Raw genomic sequence first — 26041 nt, 5'->3', positions numbered from 1 at the left:
TCTGGTTTCCGGAGCCGTGCCCGTACGGAAGAGGCCATACAGGATGAACAAAAATTATGCGGCCAGGGTAAATAATGAAATTGACCGCATGCTTGAAGCAGGGATTATTTTCAAGGTCCAGACGAGTGAATGGGTATCACCCATTGTGATATCCTTGAAAAAGGAGGCCGATCAGATAAGAATCTGTGTAGACTTCAGGTGTTTGAATGCTGTCACAATTAAAGATCCATTTCCCATACCATTCACAGACACCATCCTCGAGGAAGTCGCGGGTCACGAAATTTATTCATTTATGGATGGATTCTCCGGATATAATCAAATTTCCATTGCAGAGGAGGACAAATTGAAGACCACCTTTATCGTAGAAGATGGCGTCTATGCATACAACCGGATGCCATTCGGGTTGTGCAACGCGCCAGCTACCTTTCAACGGATAATCCTCCATATCTTCGATAAAATGTCCGTGGGAAACTTCAAAGCATTCTTGGATGATTGGTCCATTTACAGCACGGAGGAGGCACATCTGGCCGCACTTGGCGAATGCATGGAGAGATGCCGACGAGCCCGCCTCGCCCTAAATCCCAAGAAATGCAGATTCATGGTGCCTCAGGGCAAGTTACTAGGGCACATCGTCTGCAAGGCTGGACTGAAGACGGACCCTGACAAAATACGGGTCATTGTGGAGATGGAGGCGCCCGACGATGTCACCGGCGTCAAGTCATTTCTTGGACACATCGGGTATTATAGGCGGTTTATTAAGAACTTTGCCCAAGTATCATACCCACTTGATAAGCTGACACGAAGGGGGGAGCCGTACGTCTGGGGGACGGCCCAAGAAGAGGCTTTTCAAGAGTTAAAGTCACGATTAGTGGGTGCGCCAATCTTGACATACCCAGACTGGGACAAAGAGTTCCATGTACATGTCGATGCATCCAACTTCGCCATAGGGGCCACCCTGGCACAGGTCGGCAGCCACGGGCTGGACCACCCAGTATACTTTGCAAGTCGACTCTTGTCAAACGCAGAGAGGAACTACAACACGACGAAGAGAGAAGCCCTCGGCATGGTATACTCCGTCCAAAAATTCAGACATTATTTACTGGCGACACCATTCACATTTTATGTGGATCACCAAGCGTTGATGTATTTGGTGAACAAGCCAATCATCCAGGGGCGGATTAGTCGATGGCTGTTGCTGTTACAAGAATTTACGTTCAACATCATTGTCAGACCTGGCAGGAGCCACGTCATAGCCGACCAGCTATCACGGATCAAGTCGGGAGAGCCGGCCGAAGGCATTAGCGAGGATTTTCCGGACACCCATCTTTTCCGCATTGCCATCCTTCCTCATTGGTACACGAGTGTGGGGGAATATCTGTCAACATCAAAATTTCCGAAGGAAATGCCACCAGGTGAAAGACGGAAACTTGTATTAAGAAGCCGAACATTCCAACTTATAAATGGTCTCTCTACAAAATGGGACCTGATCAGATCCTACGACGATGTGTCTTGGAAGAGGAAATCCCAGGAGTATTGAGAGAAGCCCATGAAGGGGCTGCTGGAGGGCACATGGGACCAGATACGACAGCAAGGAAGGTCCTACTAGCTGGCTTGTGGTGGCCGACACTGCATAATGACGCCAGAGAATGGGTGACAAGTTGTGATACATGTCAGCGTGCTGGGCGACCATTAAAAAGAGATTTCATGCCACTTAACCCGGCGCATGCTCAAGAATTGTTCGAAAGATGGGGGTTAGACTTCGTTGGTCCATTAAAACCGAGTCGCGCCCGACGATGTAGATACATTGTCGTGGCGACAGAATATTTGACCAAATGGGTCGAAGCCAGGGCGTTGGCAGACAACTCCGCCGTCAGCACGGCGAAATTCATTTATGAACAGATTATCACCCGGTACGGAATACCGATTCAACTGACAAGTGATAGAGGAGGGCACTTTGTAAATCATATTGTTCGACTACTGACAACCGAGTTCAAAATTTTTCATTCTCTATCGAGTCCGTACTATCCCAGGGCAAACGGTCAGGCCGAGGCAACCAACAAAATCATCGTGTCGGTAATTTATAAGTCCTGTGGGGTGGAAAAGGAAGACTGGGAAGAGCGTCTGCCTTCGGTACTTTGGGCGTACCGCACAACTTACAAAGTAACCACCGGGCAGACACCTTTCCAATTGATGTATGGCCAGGAGGTTGTGGTACCGATCGAATTCATGGTGCCAAGTCTCAGAATCGCCATTGACAACAAACTAGGCGACATGGAAAGCCTTCGAGAGAGACTATACGCCTTAAATAAGTTGGATGAAAGACGGACGATGGCACAATGGGTGACAGACGTGGCCCAACAACGCAGGAAATACTGGCATGACCAACACATTCGGCGGGCGAGGTTCACGCCGGGCCAATTAGTCCTAAAGTATAACGGAAGGAACGAGATTAAGCCCGGCAAGTTTAAGGTGAAGTGGCTAGGCCCTTACAGGATCCAAGAGGTCGCAGCCAATGGATCCGTCAAGCTCTCGACCCTCGACGGACAGGAAATCCCAAAGGGCGTCAATGGGTCGAAACTGAAAGTGTATCACCAGAGGGTGGAAGCGCGCAGGAGCAGCCCGAGCCCGATAGGAGGCGCACAGTCGCAGTGAGGCAATAAATGGAAATGAAAAAAAACAATTTTGAAAAAATTAGAAAATTCGGAAAAAAAAAAATTTTGAAAAAAAATTGAAAAAAATTGAAAAAATTTTTTGAAAAAAAATTTGAAAAATTTTTTTGAAAAAAATTGAAAAAAAATTAAAAATTGGAAAAAAAAAAATTGAAAAAATTAGAAAAAGGGAGAAAAAGGACCACCGCACGGTGGCCACGTAGTGGCACCACCGTGCGGTGGCTGCGTGGTGGCACCACCCACGGTGGACACCACCGTGCGGTGGCACCACCCACGGTGGACACCACCGTGCGGTGGCACCACCGTAGGTGGACACCACCGTGCGGTGGACACCACCGTGCGGTGGCACCACCGACGGTGGGACCACCGACGGTGGAAGCCACCGTGCGGTGGCAGCCGCGGGGGGCTATAAAAGCCGCACAAATCAAAAAGAACATAGCACGCGAAGCAAAGGCGAAGCAAAGGAAATAAAACACCGCACGAAGCACAGGCTCCGCACGAGACAAAGGCACCGCACGAAGCACAGGCTCCGCACGAGACAAAGGCACCGCACGAAGCCACCGAGGGTTAGGACAAAACACCGCACAGCCGCGCCTTCACCACAGCCGCGCCTACACCGCACAGCCGCGCCTTCACCACAGCCGCGCCTACACCGCACAGCCGCGCCTTCACCGCACAGCCACGCCTACCGAAGGGAGATAAAACGGAGAGAAAGAAGCTACCGTGCGGTAGAAGGAAGAAGGGGGATTCTGGGCGAACAGCGTGAAAAAAAACGCACCGCACAGTCTTCGCTCTTCGGTGCCTGGAGGCCGTTAGCCGTTTTTTTTTACTACAGCTCAAATCAAGAATCAGTTACGGGAAGCTAATGGAGTCTGCGGGAAAAAGAAACTGGAAAAAACAATTGCAGGATAGCAGCCATAGGAAGCCGGATGCACGTATTCTCCCTTCAGGTGTTCGAATAGCAGGCAGCACGATGGAAGACAGGCAGAAGAAAAAAACACCACAGCAGCCCACTGTACGAGGGAAGAACACCTCCACTTCACAGAATATCACTTTTGAGGGATTGAATGGGGTGGAATGTCAGAAATGGTGGCAAGAGACGTCGGATGATAATTTGGTGAAAACAAGTCTTCGCCGAGCAAGGGTAGAATGGGCTATACGGATGCCTGTGTTCGCCATTCGCGAGTACGAGGGAGCATTGCGATATATGGTTGATACCTTTGATAGCCGCTCACGGACGAGCACATTTGAGTATTTGGGGAAGGATATCACCATATCCTTCAAACCTGCAGATTTCACCAGAGTATTTGGCATCCCAGGCATACATGGCAAGAAAGTGGACTTGAAGCTGAAGAAGATGACACGGGAAGAAAAGGAACATTGGATTAGGCGAGTGTCCCGAGACTTGACCCCTGCAGAGTTGGCGAGCATCGTAGACGCCACGAAGGGTCGTGGGATGCGCAGGTCCTTTGTCGCAGAGGGTCACTGGCGATGCATTATGGACGTCATCAAAAGCAAGTTGACAGGGTCAGGTAGGGCATCAGACATCGCTCTACCACAGATAGTATTGATGAACGGGTTGATGAACGGAGTCGTCTATGATTGGGCTACCTTGTTATCAGAGCGGATGTGCGCATTCCTGATGAGGGAGCAGCGCACCTTTTACATGCCCCACTATGCCATTGGACTGTTCTTGGAGGCTACGCGAGAAGCAGTGCCAGAGGCTGAGTTGGAGGTACGGCCACAGGGACCTTTGGCGGAGGGTGAGCCTCCTATCATGCATTGGCGACACCTAGATATTGGACACTCTTCCGCAAAGCGGAAACGGGTATTAGAGACCACTGCAGCAGAACCAGATAGTGGGCGAGAAACTTCCAGCAGTGCAGAGGATTCTGAGGATTCGGAGGACGAGGATGACAGTAGCAGTCGGGCCACAGACGAGGGGAGGATGGAGCCCGCCGGAGAGCGAGTGTTGTTTGCACCACCCACACTCCCACTTGGCACACTTGTGGGGTCGTCCGCGGGCAGTACTTCGATTCCGGCATTTGGACAGAGCCGCACGCCCGTTACACTCAGGCCCATGCAGCCGGCCGCAGCACCTTCCGTCATACCAGCCGCAGGACCGACTCCCGCAAAGGCATGTACTGACAGCACGGCAGAGTTGTGTGGTCCACCGCAGGGAGGCGTGGCAAAGGAGATGGTTGAGACAGAGCCTCAGGTACGACTGGACGTCGTGGGATCCGATGCAGTGGTGACGGTTGCTGCCTCCTTGTTGGAGGAGCCCATCGCGGGACATGTCTCCGAGGGGGAGAGAGGGTCGGAGGTGTTGAGTGCAGTTCCATCGGTGGCGGCTATGGGGAGTTGGCTGACCCGGAGATTCCAGATGACAGTGACGCCACCCGTAGGAGCAGCTGTACTCTCACCTCGGCGAGAGCCTCCCACTGAGGTGGTGGATCTGGAGGATTCCTCGGCGGAGACGCAGGTACCAGCAGAGGGACAGGTCCTTGGAGAGGGTGTTCCTACCGGCCCAGAGCAGGCGACTGCTACACTGGAGGGGGCGGGGGAGACACCATTAGGCCAGCAGGATGCAGTTGGTGTGGTTGAGGAGACTTTTGAGTTACCACGTGGGCTTCCTGTACCTACATCGGGGCTAGAGGGAGAGGATATTGAGGTTTATTTGGCAGATATGGTGACGAGGGGTCAGCGAGTGGTGGTCGCAGCTCAGACACGGTCTCTACAGCAGGTTGTGGAGGAATTAGAGCAGGTCCTCCAGTTTATGCGAGAGGGCTGTCCCGCAGCTTTCACCTCATGTTTTGAGGCACGAGGGTGGCCAGTTACCCAGACGGATGCGATGTTGGAGGCTTGGCGTGTGCCTCAGCCCGTCGTGGAGAGTAGGGTGACGACTCTCGTCCGGGAGATTGAGCAGCTTTATAGGGAGGCCTACTATACCTTACGCCAGACACAGCATGAGTCCGCAGTTCGCGAGGCTGCTCGAGTGGAGTTAGAGCAGGACATGGCCAGGCAACAAGCCTCGTGGGTAGCCGAGAGATCAGAGTTGGTCGCACAGCTTGAGACAGCCCGCGCAGAGAAGGTTGCGGTGGACGCCCGTCTTTCAGAGGAACAGGGTGCGCGGCGTCTCATCCAGCAGGAGTTAGATGTTGTTCAGGCTCAGTTGGTTAGCATGACGGAGTCCGCCGATACCAAGGAGAGGGAGCTACTGGAGGCTGTGCTTATGGTGAAGACTGCCTTAGAGAAGGTGTTGGTAGCAGAGCGGGATGTGGCAGCACGCACCCAGCAGGTCTATGAGCTCCGCGCCCGCCTGGCGGCCCAGCCACCCACATCTCACCCTTCGATTTCAGGGATGCTTCCTCAGCCCCCTCCTTGACTTTCACCTGGTTGTATATTTATATTACATTGTCTCCATTTTGTTGTTAGTCGTCGGAGACGACTTCTTTTTTGGGGGGGATGATGTTATCGGGAAAAAGTGTATAGTTAGTAATGTTAATTATCAATAGTTAGTTAGCCGACGGGTAGGTAGTTGGAGTCGCGACGGTTGGGTCGCACCCCTTCGGCAATCATATATTGTATCACCTCCGGGTGTTGTGAGATGTAATGTTGGCGACAGATATAATATGAACATCCTTTGACATTAATGGAAAGCTTATTCTGGTACTTCTTTTATATTTGCATTGTACATTGCTGTTCGATTTCTGTGTTCTTCCTGTTTACCCAGTGAGGTAAACACTTGGATGAGATTAATGTTATGTTGTTGGATTTCTTGTAAATTTGATTATTGGGCCTCGAGGACAAAATCCCTCCATGCTAACATTCTCTTCGCTGTTGATAGACATAGTAAACAAGATTTGAGTTTGAGATTTAAAATAAATCAAAAGTTTCTGGTAGTCACGAAAGCTAATATATAGTGCCAAGAAGGATTCAACTGGAAGATTTGAGGATAGATTAATGGCTGTTCGCTCTAAATGATCTGCCGGTGTTAATTTATATATTTTGGGAGTTCATTGCAAGTCGTACATGCTATATACAGCCCAAGAGTATGTGGCAGCATTAGTAGAACAACTATAGGGGGTCGTACAAGTCTGAGACACTCACCAAGGTGTCGTTCTTGCCTGCAACACTTCAGCACCCGGCCATACTGGCCTACAAACACATGGAAGGAACCATACATGGCTGAAAGTGTGTTGTATGAAGCTGGAATGTGAAGATGCAAGGGTTTGTAATGCTGTTAATGTACTCAGAAATTATTGTCAGACCTGGAGCAGCGATTTGGTATGCAAAAATATTGTAATGTTTTCATTGCTTGTGGGAAACCAAGTTGTAGTTTGTTATTAATGTTTACCAGAACTGTGGAGTTAGAATTAATGATGTATTTGGCTCAATCTTGTCGATGTTAATATAGCAATCTGCAATATCAGTATTTTGTGTTATGTTCATGTATGTCATTTCTTGCTAAACCCCATTCAGTCTACTGCAAACTGAGAACAAATCAGAAAATCAATAAACAGCTTGCAAAGAAACTGTTTGACAAAGTTACAGTGAGTGGAAAGGCACAAAATTTTCATCTAGAACAGGGGGTGATCTTACATATGTGATCAATTACAAACCTTTTTGGGTAAGTTATACGTAGTTTTTTGTATTAACTTGTTGTAGAAAGTTGTCGCTCATGTAAGCCTAATAGTTTGATTTCTATCCATAAAGACTTGTTTGTTACCATCTATTTGTGAAGGCTAAGTTCAACATTATGTAGTGGTAGCTTTTTGATGAACTATCAAGCCATTATTAGCCTCCTAGATGTGATATTTTGCAATTATAAGTGTAGTAAAACTAATCGCTGCAAGGGCATGTCACCAAGAGTCACAACCACCAAAAAAAACAAATAGATGGCCTTGAAGCATTTTTCTAATCAAGTAAACACATTCTAATAGATTATATAGATCATTTTATCTTAGAGGACATTAAAATCATCTTCACTATATTCTATTTTATAAAGAAAGCAAAGTTGTCTGTTTACAGAGTCTATGTTTTGTGTGAAAGAAGAACTTAAATGATGGACTATTATGAATGGAGATAGGTTCTAATTAATGCCAAAACTAAACCTATACAAGTTCTAGATAATGTGGTGATAAAAAGAACGTGACTGTCAATATTAATGGAAAAAAAAAAGACCATAATGTACTCACATCAATAGAGAAAAAAAATCAAGTGATAATGAAACATAAAGATCCAAAAAATGAATAGTGTGACATAAAGCATGATAATTCTTGGAAGACTATAACTATGATCCTTTTTTCAAACATAAGTACAAAAACATCATTATTACATAAAATTCCCTATTTCTCACAGTTAAATCAAGAATTATGGAATAGAGAGAGAATGAAAAAAAAAAATCGTCCCAATAGAAGTTATTAACATCATATAGACCCCAGTAATCCATTGAAATTTTGTTGCACGATTTTTGCATTTTCTTAATTATCCTTTTATCATTCCACCTTTTTCCATATCAAAATGTGCAGAATCTATTATTAAGACCTTAAAAAAGAAAACATTACTTACCTATCATCAACCAAAAATCTTCCAGAGATAGAACATCGTTCCTCTTTCTTTAGAAAATTAGGGGAAGCAGGGAAATAGTATGGCCAGCTTTGTTCTTCATAAAGCCTCTGTGGAATTACAATGCATAAAAAATAGACATTATCATTAAATAGCATTGACTTCTAAGACCTAAGAATTAGATAGTAAAGATCTCAAATGTTGAACATATTTGATTCATAATTAATGATTGTCACTTGTATTTATTATCACTTGATAGATTCATGTAAACAAATTGCACCTGCTGCTTTGCATCATTCCAGAGTAAAAATGGATCTACAAATTCTGAAGATGAATTCAAGTGCACATAAAATGGACCAAGAACCTTCATCCATGCCTCTCCATTACGGAATTTGCAAGAGTTGTCGCCAATATAATGACCACTATGAAACATCTGCTAAGTCATCAACAGTACCATTTTTTTTAGGTTATTTGTAAAGTTTGACTTTAAAACACATAAGTACATCTTTCAAGGTAGACTTTGATACTTTTCATGAGAAAATGAAAAACTAAATTAAACTTTCTAAACATTGCAATTCAACTATGCCAAGTAGCAAATAATCACAATTTCATATCATTTTTAAGATGTACATTTTGACTTTCAAGGTATTTATTACCAAAGTTTCATCCAGATTTGGTATAGAACATCCTATTGTTATGGCCATGCTTTGTAAACAACATTTTACGATACAGGATTGATTGTATTGGACATTAATGGCATCCCTCTAAATTGCATCTTAGTTGTATTCACAAGGTTCAAGCTATGTTATCCCTAAAATTTGTAATGGAGAAATTGTTAAGAGGAAGTCGGCAAGAGATATCCCTTGTCTATTTGTAGGGGAGGACTTCCTTCTCTAACTACCTATAAGGATGTATAATGATGTGCACATATTTACAATGAATTTTTTGAATGATAACAAAATTTAAAAGCATTCAAAACTAAAGATTAACTAGGAAAAGGAAAAAGAAATATTTGAGGGAGCTTGAGTAGAATTCCTATAGCAATAGCAAGATAATGTGATTCCTTTCAGATTTAAGAACTCTCTAGCACTCTTTTCACAAATTGTTGTTGCAGCTTTTGATGATTTTTTGCATGAGTTCTTATAGGTATACATTGATGATTGGGCAGGTATACATTGATGGTTGGGCAGCTGACAAATGTCCCCTCCTCAGCAGTAACTAGTTCAGTTGGCTGTTAGCCTATCTCGAAGACCCGTAGGCTAGTCGAGAGCATAAATTAGGGTTTCCTACCTCTAGGGGGGTGTTTCGGCATTTTTGGTGGCTTACATGCTGGAGTTTGACAGTTTTGGTTCTAGCTTCCTTCTGGATTTTCAAAAAGCTTCACAATGATGGTACATGCATAGCAAGCAGTGGAGTTTGGTAAACTTACTATTTTTAGTAAGTGGAGGCAAGGACAGCTTATTTCTTTGGTTTTTTCTGGGTTTCCAGAGACCTTCGCAATGGTGTAACATGCAACTGGATCCAAAGACTTTTTCGAACTTACTGTTTTTAGTAAGTTGTGATAGCTACTCAAAATGCGGTAAAAATGCATTTGGACACACTTACTACTTTTAGCAATATGCTATTTTTAGTAAGTGCTATTTTTAGCAGGGTTTCAACAGGTCAGTTTGAGTGGTTGGTCTTCCAACATTTTGAAGCTATTTTGGCAAGTCAGAGCTTATGTTGGGCGAATTAATGGCTGAGGAAAATATTTCAAAAGTGAATTATTTATAAGGTATGATGGACGCCTTAGAAAGAAATATATTAATTTTATGAAATAATTCACTTTATTACCTTGGACGCCATAACACACTTCATGAATATTTTATAAAGTATATTTGCTACCTTGAGGGGGTTGATTTGGTGAATAAAGTATTTTTTTTACTTATGTTAAGTTGATGTCCCCTTTGAAGAAATTATATGACTTTAGCTTGAGTCAAATATTATTTTTGCTTGGGCGTCCAAGATGTCATTGGATTTCATTTCATTTGGAGGGAGTTGAATTTGAATTTGAGGGGGATATTTCTCTGTAAATACAGGACTCAACTCCTCATTTTGGGTATCCATGAATATTGTAACGAAGTGTTGTTGAAATCATTCAAGACTCTTGCTTCAAGGAATGGATACCTCCTAGCCTCCTTCAGGTTCGTTCTTGAAAGATAGCCCCTAACTAAATGCCATGACTGTTTCTCATTTAGAGGAGCAGATTGAGCTCAATGAAGATGAAGTAATTTGATGCATTTTGAATTTGGAGTGTTGATTTCAGTTTTGGAGTGTTATTTTCAGATTCGGGAGTTTGTTGTGTGTATGGTGCTGAAAGTGAAATTCATTCAAAAGTCTCTAAGAGTTTAGTTGTCGCTTTTGGGTATTCGTCCTATGTTTTCCTCATGGCTAGGCGATTCATTTTGCTAAGTTTCATGATTTTTGGAGATGATTTAGAATTTATAGACAAAATCACCCTATTTCCCAAGTCATACCATGTTGGAGGTTGCCTTGGAAAGCATGCATTGATGTTTTGATCCAATTTGTTGCAGGTTGTTGGTCTTGTCTTGGATGCCTCCTCTCCAGGGACCATCTGCATTTGATTTCAAGTCATTCGGAGTTGCGTGGAGAAAGTTATGAGCATTTAGGTGATTTCTACTCTTACTAGTCTGTTATTTCAGTATACTGTTCTTCATATCAGATTTGAGTTATTTACCTGTTTGGATACTTTTCTTACTCTGGATAGCTCATATTTGTTAGAAGACCAATTCTTAACATTTTGGTGTATTTGGATATCAATTTCCTATTGTAATCTGCAAGCTAATGCTCTCATTGTAACGCTGAAATCAGTAGTACTGATCAGCCTTTGTTTAATTGCATTTTACATTTTGTATTCCCACTGAAAAAGTGGAAGAGGATGGCCTAGCCGCCTATCTTTTAATTTCAATTGGTTTCATAGTCCTCCAGCTGAATAATTGGTTGAGTGATCTTATTTTTTGTATTGTAATAATTGTCCTCCCGCTAAAAAGTGGTTGAGTGATCTTATTTTTAATATTGTAATAATTGTCCTCCCGCTGAAAAGTGGTAGAGTGATTTACATTAAGTTGTTCTTGCTCGTTGGACAAGCGGAAGGGGCTGGCTTGTCGCCCAGCATTGTACTTTTAATTTGTTTTGGAGTTAACGATCCCCTATTCACCGTATGCTCTCACCTCACCCACACTAGGCTCTTGGTAATCAGAAAGTGGAAGGGTTACCTTTCAACAGTATTATATTTATCTTTCCTAACCTTAACGGGTGCATTGTGGTGTTTAAAATTGAAAAAAAGTAAGGGGGTCATTTCAGCAGCATCTAGCTTGGTAAAGGATCATGTCACATAATTGTGATTAATGCTAGAGAGGTGTTGCCACATGCAAATATCGCTTAACCTAAAGAAGTCAGTTTTTGTAACACCTTTTGGAACATTTTTGGGACATGCCATATGCAAGGAAAGTATGCTAGTAGACTCAACAAAAGTTATGATGATAATGTAACTAGAGGAACCCAAGACATAGGATAATGTGCAAGCTTTCTTGGGGCATACATGATAGTTGATAGTGATACTACCACAAACTAGAACAATGCTTAAATTGTGGCACCAAATGAAGATTTATTAAAAGGATATTAGCAAAAGCTCTAATATTAGTCTTTTCAAATTACACTAGACCATTCTCTATGTATGTTGATGCATTACGCATACTGATGGGCTCTATGTTAGCATAGACAGCAGAAGGAAAAATAGATCATGTGATCAATTTTGCAAGCAAAAAATCGTAAAAAATCTGCACAATATAGGTATCGCTGCTGAAAATCTATAGGAACTGCTGAAACGACCAAGACTTTCAGCTGAAAACTCCACTGCCAATCCAAAACTAAGCAAACTGTAGAATATTTTTAATGATGAGGAAGAGGGATAAAATGAAGTCTAGTGAAGGTCAAATGATATATTTATTAATTTATAGAGAAGTATTATATTTCAAACTTTCTTTTTCCTTCCTCCAATGGCATCTAAGCATAGCAGCACTGAAACCTGTTTTTACTCTCTATGAGCATGCACTACATATACAAACCTCAAAAATCAAGTCAGCCTTTGAAAGGGTGTACATTGTATTGCCTTACAACCTTTTTCTATGGAAAACTTGATAACCCTTTCATGAGTCCACACTGGTCTGTAAGGTTGCAGATTTTTACAGTTTTGAATGAGTATGTTCAGCCTCTATGAGATGTGTTACAGCAAATAGCCAAACACTTTTTATTTTTGCAAAATTATATTCTTCTATAATATGTCACTCTCCTCTATACTAGCATATTCTGATAACCATAACACTTGCAACCATTCTTTATGGGTGCACACCATTATGTAGCACTGCAGTTTTTGTTTCTGAAAAGCATGTTTTCCCTATAATGAGCACACAGTAATATATAGGGGGAGCAATTTAACTTTGCAGATTTTATGTTTCCCTCTACCAAATGTACATCTAAGCATTGAGGCATTATAGTTGACTTGCAAAAATTGTCTGCCCTTTATCACGTGCGACCCTATGTGCACATTCTTCATTTTTGGGATTTCATGTATCCCTTTAGAGAAGAATGTGCTCTTTAATTGGGAAACAAATTTTCATGCCTTAGTGAATTTTTGCCTTTAATTATCACCCAAGCTTCAATCTTCACCTCACATGATGCATTGGAAAGCTCATTTTGTTGACCTTGCAAAGACTAGCTGTCATAGATGACCGAAAAAGGGGTTGTAGTATGAATTATAATTGGAGATATGACAAGATTTTAGCTTGCAATGTGACATGATAAAAAAACCTTTGTATCAGTACAACAAACTTAATCTGTAAATGAATACTATGCTATGCATACTTTTAATAGATGTACATACTTTTAATAGATGTACATATGTAAAGATTTTGGTGGAGTGGTTGATTTCATATTTCAAATTGAACTTCTTGTTGTTTGCCCTAGTTCGATTTTCTGTTTTGGAGAGTGTGCCCTCGCTGAGACCCCTTTGGTGGTGTGTTTCCTTGTCCTTCCTTGGCCACCTAGCTCTTGTGCTTCATTTGCAATTTACTGGAGCTCATTCGGAGGTGTTTTGATGGAGATATGGACTTCATAGTGCTGCTGGTCTAATTTTGGTGATGCTGGTGTGTTATTTCAGATTTGATATAGTGTTCATTTTGGCTTGTGTTTTCTAGTATTCTTGTTTGTAGCTTCTCGAAGTACCTTCTTGTATCCATTAGAGGTTGGAGCTTTAATGTACCAATAGTATCTTGCAGAGTTTGCTTATTGTAAGACTGTATTTAGTAGTACTACAACAGTCCATTTTCATACTGCATTATACTTTCTTGTATTGCCCACTGCATAAGTGGAAGAGGCCGGCTTCGCCGCCTATCTCTATTTCATTTTATACTCCAATCCTCCTGTTGAATAAGTAGTTGAGTGATATTTTGTTATTCCTGTTGCCGGGAATAATCATTATGTTATGTTGTCATATTATGTTTATGTTGTCATCGGTAATATTGAGTTACGGCGGTCAGTTAGTTAGCCGACGGGTAGGTAGTTGGAGTCGCGACGGTTGTGTCGTACCCCTTCGGGTATTATATATTGTGTACCTTTTCTTCGAAGTAGGATCAAGTTAGTCGTGTCAAATGTAATGTTATAAGCACTTATTGTACATGGACTGTTGAATTAATATAGAGACTGGTTATTTAATCTATTTCCATTATGTTTTGTCCGGCCCCTCGGGTCCCCTACGCGCTTGGCGTGGTAGGGTTTCAATTTGGGCCCGTTGGTGGCCAATCTATTTTCAATGGCCATCGGAAGATCTGGAACCACAAATTCTACAAGGACCACGACCTCCTTCCTGTACATAAGAAGAAGAAGGATAATAAAGATTTTGAAGGCTGCGGCCTTCCACACAGGGTTCCAATCGTTGCCGACACTCTTCGGATTATTTACGTCGCCAGAGTTTGGGGCGTCTCCCTTGCAATATTCTCTATATTCCGGTAGGCACACCTCTGTTGGTTGCTCTGGTTCCTCTACTTCGAGCCTGTAGCTTTGGAACATTTCGTAATCCTCCATTTGCCAGTGGAAGAGCCCGTTAAGTGAGCATACCTCATCTTCAGAACATCCCTCCAATTCGAGCACCCCTTCACTGTTCGGCTCCATCGCATTCTTGCCCTTGCTTTCATCGGGACCCCCTTCCCCTTTATTAGAGTCCTCTGAGTCCAAGTCTGAAGAGGCGAGCTCTTCGCCGACATCTTGGGTGTGTAGGTCAATGGTATATTTCGGCCCTCCCTTCTCCATGGAAAGTGTATTTTTCTTCCAGTTGTGGTTTACCCTCGCGTTGATCAACCACGCTCTCCCCAGGATGGCGTCATAGCCTTTCTTCTTCGAGGGAATAACCATGAAATCTAACAAGAATGGTTGCGTACCAATTGTCACTTGCTGGGCCATCAACAAGCCGAGTGGCTTAATGTCGTGTTGGTTCGCTCCCACCAGGTTGAATGTGGGTGGCCACAGGGTGGGCTTCCCCAGCCGCTTCCATGTTTCTTCTGGTAGTACATTCACCCCAGATCCCCCGTCTACAATGGTGTCCTTCAAAATGGTCCCACAGATACCCATTTCTACCACAGCTGGGTGTCTACCACTGCTCAAGGCTAGTAACATCGGGTCAGTCGAAGGGCTGACGGAAACCTCCACCTGTGGTGTACTCTTCGAAGCGGTGGCGGGAACCCCTACCTGTGGTGCACTCGACGATGCGATGGCGGGAACCCCTACCTGTGGTGCACTCGACAATGCGGTGCTTTGCACATTGGTGAGGATGGCAGTCCTCAATTGTGGCATAGAGTCTAGAAGGTTTTTTACCTTTATCGGCACCTCTATCTGCAAGATTGCCCAATGATGTTATTTTCCGCTTCCGTACGGGATGATGTACTCGCCACCTCATTGTCCCGTCGTTCAGTCATCATCTCACATTCAATATTGGCCTTTGCCTCCCCTAATCTCTCCTTCTCCGTACGGGGGTCGGGATAAGTGGCTTTTTTCGTCTGGGCGCGGGTGATCGCCAGTACTTCTTTCTCACCAGTCTTCTCAGCCTTCTCAATGTTGAGGAGATTAACCCCTGCCTACGGGCAATTTGCGTCCTCATGGTCGCCTGGCCCACACCAACGGCAGAGGTGCTGAGGGGTGGCTTCCTTCGTGCAATCACGAGCGAAGTGCCCCCACTGATTACAGGCCCTACATTGGATAATTGGCCGGCCCTTGGCGTCATACTGGATACGGCTTCCGTTATTGTTATTGTTGCTATTCCTTCCGCCGCCGCGTCTGTTGTCCCGGTATCCTCCAAATGATGTCGTTGTGTTAGTATGTTGGCCGGTACCCGCTGGTGCGGATGTTGTGGCCTGCTCCGTGAACAGCACCTGGTTCATTTGCGTACTTCGGGTTTTCATGTTGTATGGGCACTCCTTGGTGGAGTGTCCCATCACTTGGCAAATCTCGCAGAATGCCTTCTTTTGGCAAGTACCCTTTGTGTGCCCTTCCTCTTTGCACTCAGTGCACCATATGTCCCCTTCATTCCGACCCGTGCTTCTCATTATTTTGAATTCTTTTCTCATTCGCTCCATGTCTTTCTGGAGCGCTTGCACCCGTTTGCCAGCCTCGTCGTCGCTGCTGCTTTCCTGTGAAGAGTCATCATCCTCGGATGAGGATTTATTACTTTTCTTCTTCTTTGATGTTTTGTGTTCGCTCTCCAGGTCCATCGCCCTATTATAAGCGTCGTCATATGACGTCGGGGGTACAATTTTCATCTTCCTCTGTAGGGAGGATTTCAACCCTTCAACGAACCATCGTTTCTTCAATCCATCTGCGAGTTGGCTTTCCATTTTACCCAAGAGTTCTTTCAGCCTCCGACTGTATGCCCGTACTGTCTCCCTGGTACCTTGTTTGGTACTGTATATCTCCGTTACAATTTCATTGTCATCACGGAGCAACCGAAACTCCCCCGTGAATTCCTTCTGTAGATTGGCCCACGTGGCCACTTTTTGCTTGTCCACATCGGAGTACCAATGTATGGCAACTCCTCGTAACGTGGCTGGGAACTGCTGTACCCAGTCATCCTGGTCTGTTACTCCGTTGGTGGACCAAATGGTTTCACATGTACGACAGTGCCGTAAGGGGTCTCCTTGCCCTCCCCTGTGAACTTTGGCAATTTTTGTTTACTCACCATCCCACCGCTGGGTCTCGCTCCTCTAATTCCTTGTGTGCTTGTACCTGGCGATCCTCCGCCTCCTGCAACTGAACCTCCACTCGTGGGTCCTCCGGAAAAAGTTGCTGACACCGAACCAAAAAAATTGCCTCCCGTACGATACCCTTGTGCTCCCTCGGCACCTTCGGTCGTACCGTTACCTTCCGTTGTCTCCCTCTGGTTGGTTGTCTCCCTCCGGTTGTCCTCTGAAATGGACAAATTCTTTAACAAGTCTCTGGTAGCGTCGATCAAGTTTAGACTTCGCCTTGTTTGTTCCACCAACTCTTTGCGGCTTCTTACCCTACGGTGGTATTCTAGCGAACTGTAGAGTTCTCCTTCGGCACCCTCCGTGAATCCTTCTGGTAGCCCTACAACAGTGTAGACAGTGTAGTTCTCTCCGTCTATCTCTGCCTCCGCAACCTCCGTGACACCTCTTGGGTTCCCTTCGGGCAACCCCTCGGCCGGTCATCCCTGGGCAAGCTGCCTTAGCCTACGCCTTCGTTCTATCTGCTGTTTGAGATTCAACACGGTTTGTGCCACTTCCCATTCGTCACTCTGTATCTTTTTATTTCTGTCCTTATTAGTCTATTGGGCATAAGTCACTTCAATACACAGCAAACACACGCCATGTACACAAAAAAACTTTTATTATTTTTATTTTTATTTTGCCTTTCGGCCACAATTTATATCAGCCGTGTGTCGGGATTATTACAAGGTTCAATTTCCTCCTGGCCTAGCGCCATCTCGTTCCGTTTCCCGTCAACTGTTCTCTTCGTAGCGTTGCAAGATTTGTTGTCGTCGCTCTTCCTAGGCAATCTCCTCCAGGCGGGCCTGTTGTGCCAGCGATGCCTGTGCAAGCAACCAAGGGAGGTGGTTCATCAACCGGTTTACTGTCGGGCTAACCTCCAGCGCTGTCCACACGGCACTTGGTGGGATTTCTGCCTCCACCGCCTCTCATCGGACGTAGGTCTGAATGGCTACCTGGAGCAAAATTGAAAATTCTCGCGTTGCCGTGTCTTCTCCTATGTAAAGTTCTGTCTGCGCGTCGTCGGCCTCTGGGTTTGCTTCACCAACGGGTAGGCCCATTGTGTCTGTGCACCATCCGTGTCTTCCGTTCCCGAGTACGTCTAGGCAGCGGCACCAAATGTTTGCCCTCTCGGGTAAACGGTTAAATGCAGAAAGTAAATGCACAGAACATAATGGAAATACATTAAATAATCAGTCTCTATATTAATTCAACAGTCCATGTACAATAAGTGCTTATAACATTACATTTGACACGACTAACTTGATCCTACTTCGAAGAAAAGGTACACAATATATAATACCCGAAGGGGTACGACACAACCGTCGCGACTCCAACTACCTACCCGTCGGCTAACTAACTGATCGCCGTAACTCAATATTACCGACGACAACATAAACATAATATGACAACATAACATAATGATTATTCCCGGCAACAATTCCCAGTCCTCTCGTTGAATAAGTGCTTGAGTGATAGGTTTGTTATTCCTAGTCCTCCCGCCGAAAAGTGGTTGAGTGATTGTCATTTACTTAATTTCAGATTTCTTGGGTTTGTAATTTTCCCCACTAATAGTGGAAGTGGCTGGTCCAACCGCCATCATGTAGTATTTCAATTGTTTATGTTTCCTCCCACTGCATAAGTGGTCGAGATGTTATTTTGCTAATGCTAACGGGTGTTGAATGTTGTGCTAAAAATTAAAAAAACTAAGGGGGACATTTCAGTTTCATACTGCAGTTTTGAAAAGGGGCAATGTGACAATGCTAGATAGCCAAACAAAACACCCAACTCACGGACAATGGTCTATTATCGTAAGACAGTGTTTGCAATGATTTTCAGGCTCAAACACCACAAAGGGATGGTGAGAGTCCATTAATAGGTAGTAATGGTAATGAACCTATGACATACCTAATGATAACAGACACATGAAAATGGTAAGGCTCAAGGACATGATAACCAATGTCACAAGAGGGAAAGGCATGGAATGACAATGAAGGAACTATATTGATAGTGATATAAATGATGAATAAGAACAAAAGATTGTTGATGATTTAAAAGATTAGAGATTAAGCACTAAGAGGTCAAAGCATTGTCATAAACTCTAAAAGACGGTCATAAACTGTGTAACAATGATGTGAAAGAATAAGAAATTTAGTGGAGAAAATTTGTGATGATAGCAAGCAAGCAAGCATATAAGGGACAGCTTCAGATGAATATGTGATCAGAGGTCTATACTTCATATTCATCCTAGCAATCAATAATATTGTACTCTAAAATGTTTTTCACATGATATGTAACCACCTACTCTAGTTTATCCAGAGGTCTAAGGTTATTGAAGAACACATTTTGTGATGTCCCCATCTTTGACTTAGAACATAATAGCAATAAAACACTTATATGGGCAAGGAGTGGCAGGCCCTGAACACCTACCAATAGTTAGAAGTAAATATACATAAGCAATAAGAAATAAGATATTTGGAAAATCATATAGTCTTATAAAACATTGAGGTATGAGGATATGTTCAAGATGATGATCACCTTTCCAAGGATGGATAGCAAACAATCAATATTATATGGGAAGGCTACAAGGATCAATACTTTCATCAGCACCTTCATCAAGATTACTACATTCAAGACACCATATAAGGATTCCATCACGAGTCTGTAGATCATCTTTGCGAAGATCAGTCAGTCAACATTTGCAGAGACAATCACAGTGATATACATCCAATGAAGACGAAGCATCTATGAAGGCATATATCGATTGCATACTAATGGAAGACAATGGCTAAGATAAACACTGAATAATATCGATGATAGTTAGATCGATATGCAAACCAATGCCAACTCGTTTAATTAAGAGTACTAACTTTCAACATCAATTAAGAAAAGGGTCTTATCAAACAACTAATTGATATCCGAAGAGGCACAATCTTAAGACACCGATTTAGTTTGTTAATGACAGCGATCGATGGTCATGAGAACAGTGATCATACTTAGTAATGCAAAGGCAGCGATGAGAAATAAAAGTATGGTTTGTATAAGTAACAAGTGTTCAAGGAAAGATACGATTAACAAACAATATGTCTCTTAGACATTCAAGAGATGCAACTCCTTGATGTTGCAAGATATATATTAAGGTTCGACCCATCCAAATGGGATAGAGGGGAGTATAATACAATAACAAAGAGAAAAACCATATATTAATTCAGCATTATTCATAATTAACTTGTGATGTGGAAGCAGAATATAAAGGAAGGAATACCACGTGGGGGTCTCTGATCTGACATAGATATCAGAATTAAAGAAAAAGGACTTCAATAGAAATTCAGATTTATTAGTATTAGAATAAGCTTTTCAAAGTGCTTTGTGGGCCCCACACAATAATTATTCAGATTCGTATAATAAAAGAATCCTCAAACAGTGTTTGCAGCAATTAGAAAATGTTTTGAAGATTTCACATTTTTTGTTGTGTTTTTAGCAGCAGCTCCACTGAATGGAATGGGACCCACTTGTAATATTTTGAAATATTGGTTGTGTTTTTTACTTCAACCTCACTTAACCTTTCACAAGGAATTTGTAGATTATTGTTTGTGATTTGAGCAATCAGCATTACCAAAGGGTCAACGAATGTCTAAGAGGAGTCAACAACAAGTTGAAGATTTTTGTTTGGGAAAATTACTTGTGTTTTTTACCCAGTCTCCACTACTTCTGAGATACCAATCAAATAAAAGTTGTAGTAAATCATGATCAATAATAAGAGTCAACACATGGTTTAGAGGTAGTTATATGAAGATTATGGCATGGTGTATAAGGGAGACATATCACGTACATACATTAATTTAAAAAGAGTGAGAAAAATATATAAAAGTGAAATATCCCCTGTATTGAAATGACTGAAAACAAGGAATATTTGACTGTTCAAACTGCGTGTTATGCTGACAGAGTGTCTCAGAGAATTCAGTCTGATATGAAGGTCTTCAAACATATACTTCTCATGAATTATCAACCATAAAGACTCCTAATATGTTGGACAATCATCAAAGATGTATTTGCTATTAAATTAAAGAGTTCTATGCTACTTTAGACACACTTACATACAGCAACAGCTTGCTGCCATTTTGACAAAGAGTTGGCATGAGACCTCAGACTAGCATGATATATGAATGCAGCCTTATTTTCTTTTCTTACATTCAAAAGGAGGTTTCAACAAGTCCTTACAATGATAACACAATGTCCCAGGCTCAACTTAGTATTGACTCATAATTTTCTGAGTACAAGACAGCCATGATTTCATACATAAATATCATCAAATACTCATTGAAAGACAACACCAAAAAAACCTGGTAGAGACGCCTTGATGCAAGGATGAAGAAGCAATCAATATCCTTTTTGTTGAACCCACATCATCACCACATTGAAGTGTTTCCAAAATCGCCCCTGCTGTTCATGGTAGTCTGAAAATAAATGAAGGATCAGCTGCAAGTCTTCAATGCTCTCCTCCAAAATGTTCGCTTCGCTTCACAATTATAGCGCTATCTTCCTTGATGTGTTTTGATGCCAATGTGGATGGCTATGTGCAAAATCGTGGGTACCTGTCAGTCTGGTTCGAACTATCTCAGACCTGAAATGGATATCAAACTCAACTTATTCCTCCTTCAATCTCATCCCAAAGAAATCGCCTTTAGCTCCTAAAACCAGCGCTATCCTTCAAGGTAATCTTCAATGCTCAAACAAGGGTATAACAGCAAAATCAAAGGTTTGTAAGAAGGAGACGATTTGTCTCATATTTGTAATAAGCAGCTACCTCCTAGTTTCCTCTTTCAAAATGACCCTCAATGAAGTCGCCTTCCTTCACCAATGTTGTTGCTGCTTTCGAATGATTAGTGGCCTGAATGAGGTGGTATGACCAAATCGTGGCTTAGGAGCATAAAATACAATTTAGTCTCAAGTCTGAAATTCTGATCAGCATGCTCCCAACAATGCTCCCGAATGATCTTCAATAAAAATCGGTTTCTTCTCCAATAGAAATCAATGGGTTTAAGGTACTTCAAGGATAAGTCCGAAAACTTCATGAACCCCAACCACCATGATCATGTAGTAACTCAATATGCTCAATATGGAAGATTGAGTATCTTCCACTCTCAACTACAACCCCTTGGAAGGTCTTCCACTCCCTCAGTTATGCAATCTATGGGAGTTTTCTTTAATATTCCCCTTAAAAAAAAATTATTTTTGCAATAAGATTTACAGAACACAATAACCCGTTAAGGTTAGAGAAATATAATCACAATACTGCTGAAAGTAACCCATCCACTTTCTGATCATCGAGAGCCCAAACTGGAAGGGTGAGAGCATACGGTAGCAGGGGATCATTAGTGATAATCTGCTGAAGTGCTGAATACAATAATGGGCGGCAAGCTAGCCCCTTCCGCTTAACCAGTGGGTAAGCAAGCAAAGTGAACAATACTCCAAAACACGAATCACTCTACCGCAATATTTCAGCGAGAGGACTAAACACACCAAACAAGCTCAACTCAACCGCTTATGCAACGGGAGGATCATTACATCAAATATCACTCAACCACTTATGCAGCCGAAGGACTATTACAAACAGATATCACTCGACCACTTATGCAGCGAGAGAAATGAGCAACAAATATCAAAATATAGGCGGCAAGCCAGCCTCTTCCACTTTTCAGTGGGAAGGCTTACAATCCAGAAATGGTTAGTAGTACTACTTCCTAATCTTACAATATAGAAATAGAGAGATAGAATAGAGAAGTAATGTTGTCCAATGCTGATAAATATCTCCAAACAATTACTAACTCCCAAAGGTCCTTCAACATGTAATTATGAAATTCTAGGATCAATAACACGCAGACCAGCAACTTCAAGAAACTATGAAATGCTCATATCTCTCTCCAAACTCACCCAAATCACCCCAAATCACACCCAAATCAACTAATCTACTCACACTTCGAAAAGCACACCCAAACGCTAACTTCTGGAAATCTATAAATTATGACAGCAAGCTGGAAATGCACAACCAGCAACACCAAGACACACTAAAATGCATAAAACTCACTCACAACTCACACCAACATCCCCAAAAAACTCCCAAACTACTAATATATCATAAATGACCAAGTACAATCAGCAAAATGACCTCTATATATACCAACCACCACAACTTGCTTCCAAATGTCCACACTAAGAATGGCGCCTAGGCTGGGAAGTTCGATTTGCATAATAAAATTGAAAACTCAAAGATTAGAGCTGGAAACTTACAAATAATATCACCTAGGACATAGAAAACCAAGGAGTCGATACCTAGAAGCAACAGGAGAACGGAGACTTATGAACGAAAGTATGCTTCAGCCATGATGTTCCTAGCAGCCTGGAAACACACCAAAACTCGAACTACAGCAAAATCAGCAATCACACACTTCAACATACTCCCTAATATCACTGAAAGATCATGGAAAAACAGCTAGGTACTGTCTTGCAAGTGCAAAACTGCACTTAGCTAGGAAGGCTCACTTCGAAGCTCAGATTTCATTTGCCAAACCGGCAACATAACGATGTAATTTCTTCAAGATGATCAAATGAATGGCCAAGCACCTGTATTTATAGATTTTTTCCTCTAAAATTCAAATGCAATTGCTCCCAAATTCGCCCAAATCTCATTGCATTTCATTCCACTATCACATGGCGTCCAAATTACATTTCATTTCATTTCCCAAGGTTGGTGCCCAAGTTGTATTTTAACCAATAATTAGACAAGTTCGAACTTGCCTAAGTCCTCAACAATAACTTAATGCATTCTTCAAATTTCAACACCTAACTTGGGAAATAATCACACTGATATTAGATAAAAATATGTCTTTTCCTAGGTCACCCAATATAACATTAATCAGTAATAAAATAATTAAATATTAAACCTTGGGATAAGGAATTAATATATAGTTAAATAACTTATAACTCCAATACTGATCGATACCAAAATCAAGGATGAAGTTGTGCGATGAAGACCACTGAACTGTGCTGAGTCAAAACCCTGTCCGAGACTGCTAAAAATAGAAATGCTCAACACAACCACTTACTAAAACTAGTAAGTCAAAAAATACTGCTCCAAAAAACATGATCTTCGCACCCAGAGAAAGAGCTTGGAAAGCTCAATAGAACTACATCATCCAAACAACCAAACCCTAACTTACTAAAATTAGTAAGTTCTGACTTCACCAAAGAATCAAATGCATGTTATACCACTCTGGAGTTCATGGAAAACCTAGAAGGAAACCATAAGCAGAATTGAATAATTCCCTCCTAACAAACCCTAAAAAGCTCCTGCAGAACTCCACAGAAATTGGAAACCCTTATTCTCCTCTCCAAATAGCCTACGTGTCTTCGGAAAAGGCCAATGGACCACTGAATGCACCTTACTGAGAAGGGGACATTATATTTTCATTCCCAAAGACCAAAGTCTACAGACACCTCTTGGTTCTACAAAACCCAATCAAAATCAAAATCAAAATCCAAGCTCACCTTGAAACTTCAACTTGATCTCCTTTAATACTTTTTCACCCCAACATCCAGAAGCTTCTAGAAGTGACTTTTTGAAATAATATTTAATTAGTCACTTTATTACATTAATTAAATATAGTCATCTTTTAATTTTTTAATTTATTTGATAACTTTATAAATAATTAGCTTAATTTTATTAATTAAAATAATTAATTAAGCTATCCATGAAAAATAATAATTATTTGGACAACTTAAATAATTTAATTAATTAATCAATTCTTCTTCAAAAATGGGGACATTGTTAATGTTGTAGCTAGGTCGGATCCCTTCTAGGGCCAACCTAGCACGTTTGGATGACTAATTGGCCATTGTTGGCGGCAATATTGTACACGGAAATACAACTAGTTAATTAAGTTGTAATTGTGTTGGTTAGTTGGCAACCGAGGGGTGGCAGTTGCGGTGCGACGATTGGCGCTCGCACCCCCTCGGTGTCTTTATATACTTCGGAATGTAACTTGTAACAAAACAATTATGAATGGAATAACATCTCTTATACTTGTCTGACATCTATGGCGTTATTCTGCAGTACGTACTTTATGTTTTAAGCTATTCACCCGAGAGGGCAAACATTTGGTGCCGTTGCCTAGACGTACTCGGAAACGGAAGATGCGGATGGCGCACGGACACGATGGGCCTGCCCGTTAGTGAGATAAACCCAAAGGCCGACGACACGCGAACAGAACTTTTACACAGGAGAAGACACCGCAACGAGAGAATTTTCAATTTTGCTCTAGGTAGCCATCCAGACCTATGTCCGACGAGAGGCAACGGAAGCGGAAATCCCACCAAGTGTCGTGTTGACAGCGTTGGAGGTGAGCCCGACAGTAAACCGGTTGATGAACCATCTTCCCCAGTTACTTGCACAGGCATCGCTGGCACAACAAGCTCGCCTAGAGGAGATTGCCCAGGAAGAGCGACGCCAACAGATCCTTCAACAGTACGAAGATAACAGCCGACGGGAAGCAGAATGGGATGGCGCCAAGCCAGGAAGGAATTGAACCTTGAACCTTCTATATTCAAATAAAAGTGTCATTGACACGAGTTGTATCTGAGGAAATGAATTAATAAAGACGTGTTTTGGTTTATGTATTGTGAATTATGGAAATGTACGGCAATTAATGCCCAACCTATTGAATAAAGATAGAAATAAAATAGCAGAAACGGACGAGTGGGAGGCCGCACAGAGGGCCTTGATTCTGGAGTAGCAAGTAGAACGTAGACGGAGGCTGAGGCAACTTGCCGAAGGATGGTCTGCCGAAGGGTGGCATGAGGGGAACCAAGGAGGTGTCACGGAGAGTGCAGAAGCCGACGGAAATTTCTACGCATCGCCAGAACACCGTAGGGTGCAAAGCCACGAAGAGTTTCTAGAGGAAACAAGATTACGGCGGAACCTCGTCGAGGAGACTCGAGATCAGTTTAGAAACTTATCCCTTACACCACGAAGTGAGGATCACCAAAGGGAGCCAGGAGTGGGCGCGAGTGAGAACGAAGGGGAGGACAACCGTACAGCTGTAAGTGCGACACACGGCAGACAGAACACCGTACCCCTAGTCACCCACGCAGGACACACCATGGGTGCCGGAGGGAGCAGCACAGGGGCTCAGACACAGCTACAACCACCTCAAGGGAGATGACCCCCATCAATGGCAAGTAAACAAAAACTACCGAAGTTCAATGGCGACGGGAAGGAAGATCCCATTCGCCATTGTCGAACGTGCGAAACCATATGGTCAACAAACGGTGTTACTAATCAAGATGAATGGGTAACACAATTCCCAGCAACCTTGAGAGGAGTGGCCATAGACTGGTACTCAGATATGGACAAGGCCAAAGTTGACACATGGCCCGACCTGAAGAAGGAGTTTGGGATAGAGTTCCGCCTCCTAA

The 26041-nt window shown here is 42.7% G+C and overlaps 1 protein-coding gene across 2 annotated transcripts in view; it reads right to left on the bottom strand.

The window, feature by feature from the left end:
* The window catches only part of LOC131063388 (probable rhamnogalacturonate lyase B), a 263290-nt gene that overhangs the window by 189770 nt on the left and 47479 nt on the right, over positions 1–26041 (bottom strand). For both annotated transcript variants that reach the window (XM_057997194.2, XM_057997193.2), the window contains exons 8-9: positions 8518–8670; positions 8241–8347 (exon numbers count right to left, since the gene is read on the bottom strand). In XM_057997194.2, the coding sequence (XP_057853177.1) occupies positions 8241–8347; positions 8518–8670 (260 nt within the window). The remainder of the gene's footprint in view (positions 1–8240; positions 8348–8517; positions 8671–26041) is intronic.

This window comes from Cryptomeria japonica, chromosome 10, assembly GCF_030272615.1.
Source record: "Cryptomeria japonica chromosome 10, Sugi_1.0, whole genome shotgun sequence".
NCBI lineage: Eukaryota > Viridiplantae > Streptophyta > Pinopsida > Cupressales > Cupressaceae > Cryptomeria > Cryptomeria japonica.
This window is presented reverse-complemented; position numbering and strand designations above follow the sequence as displayed.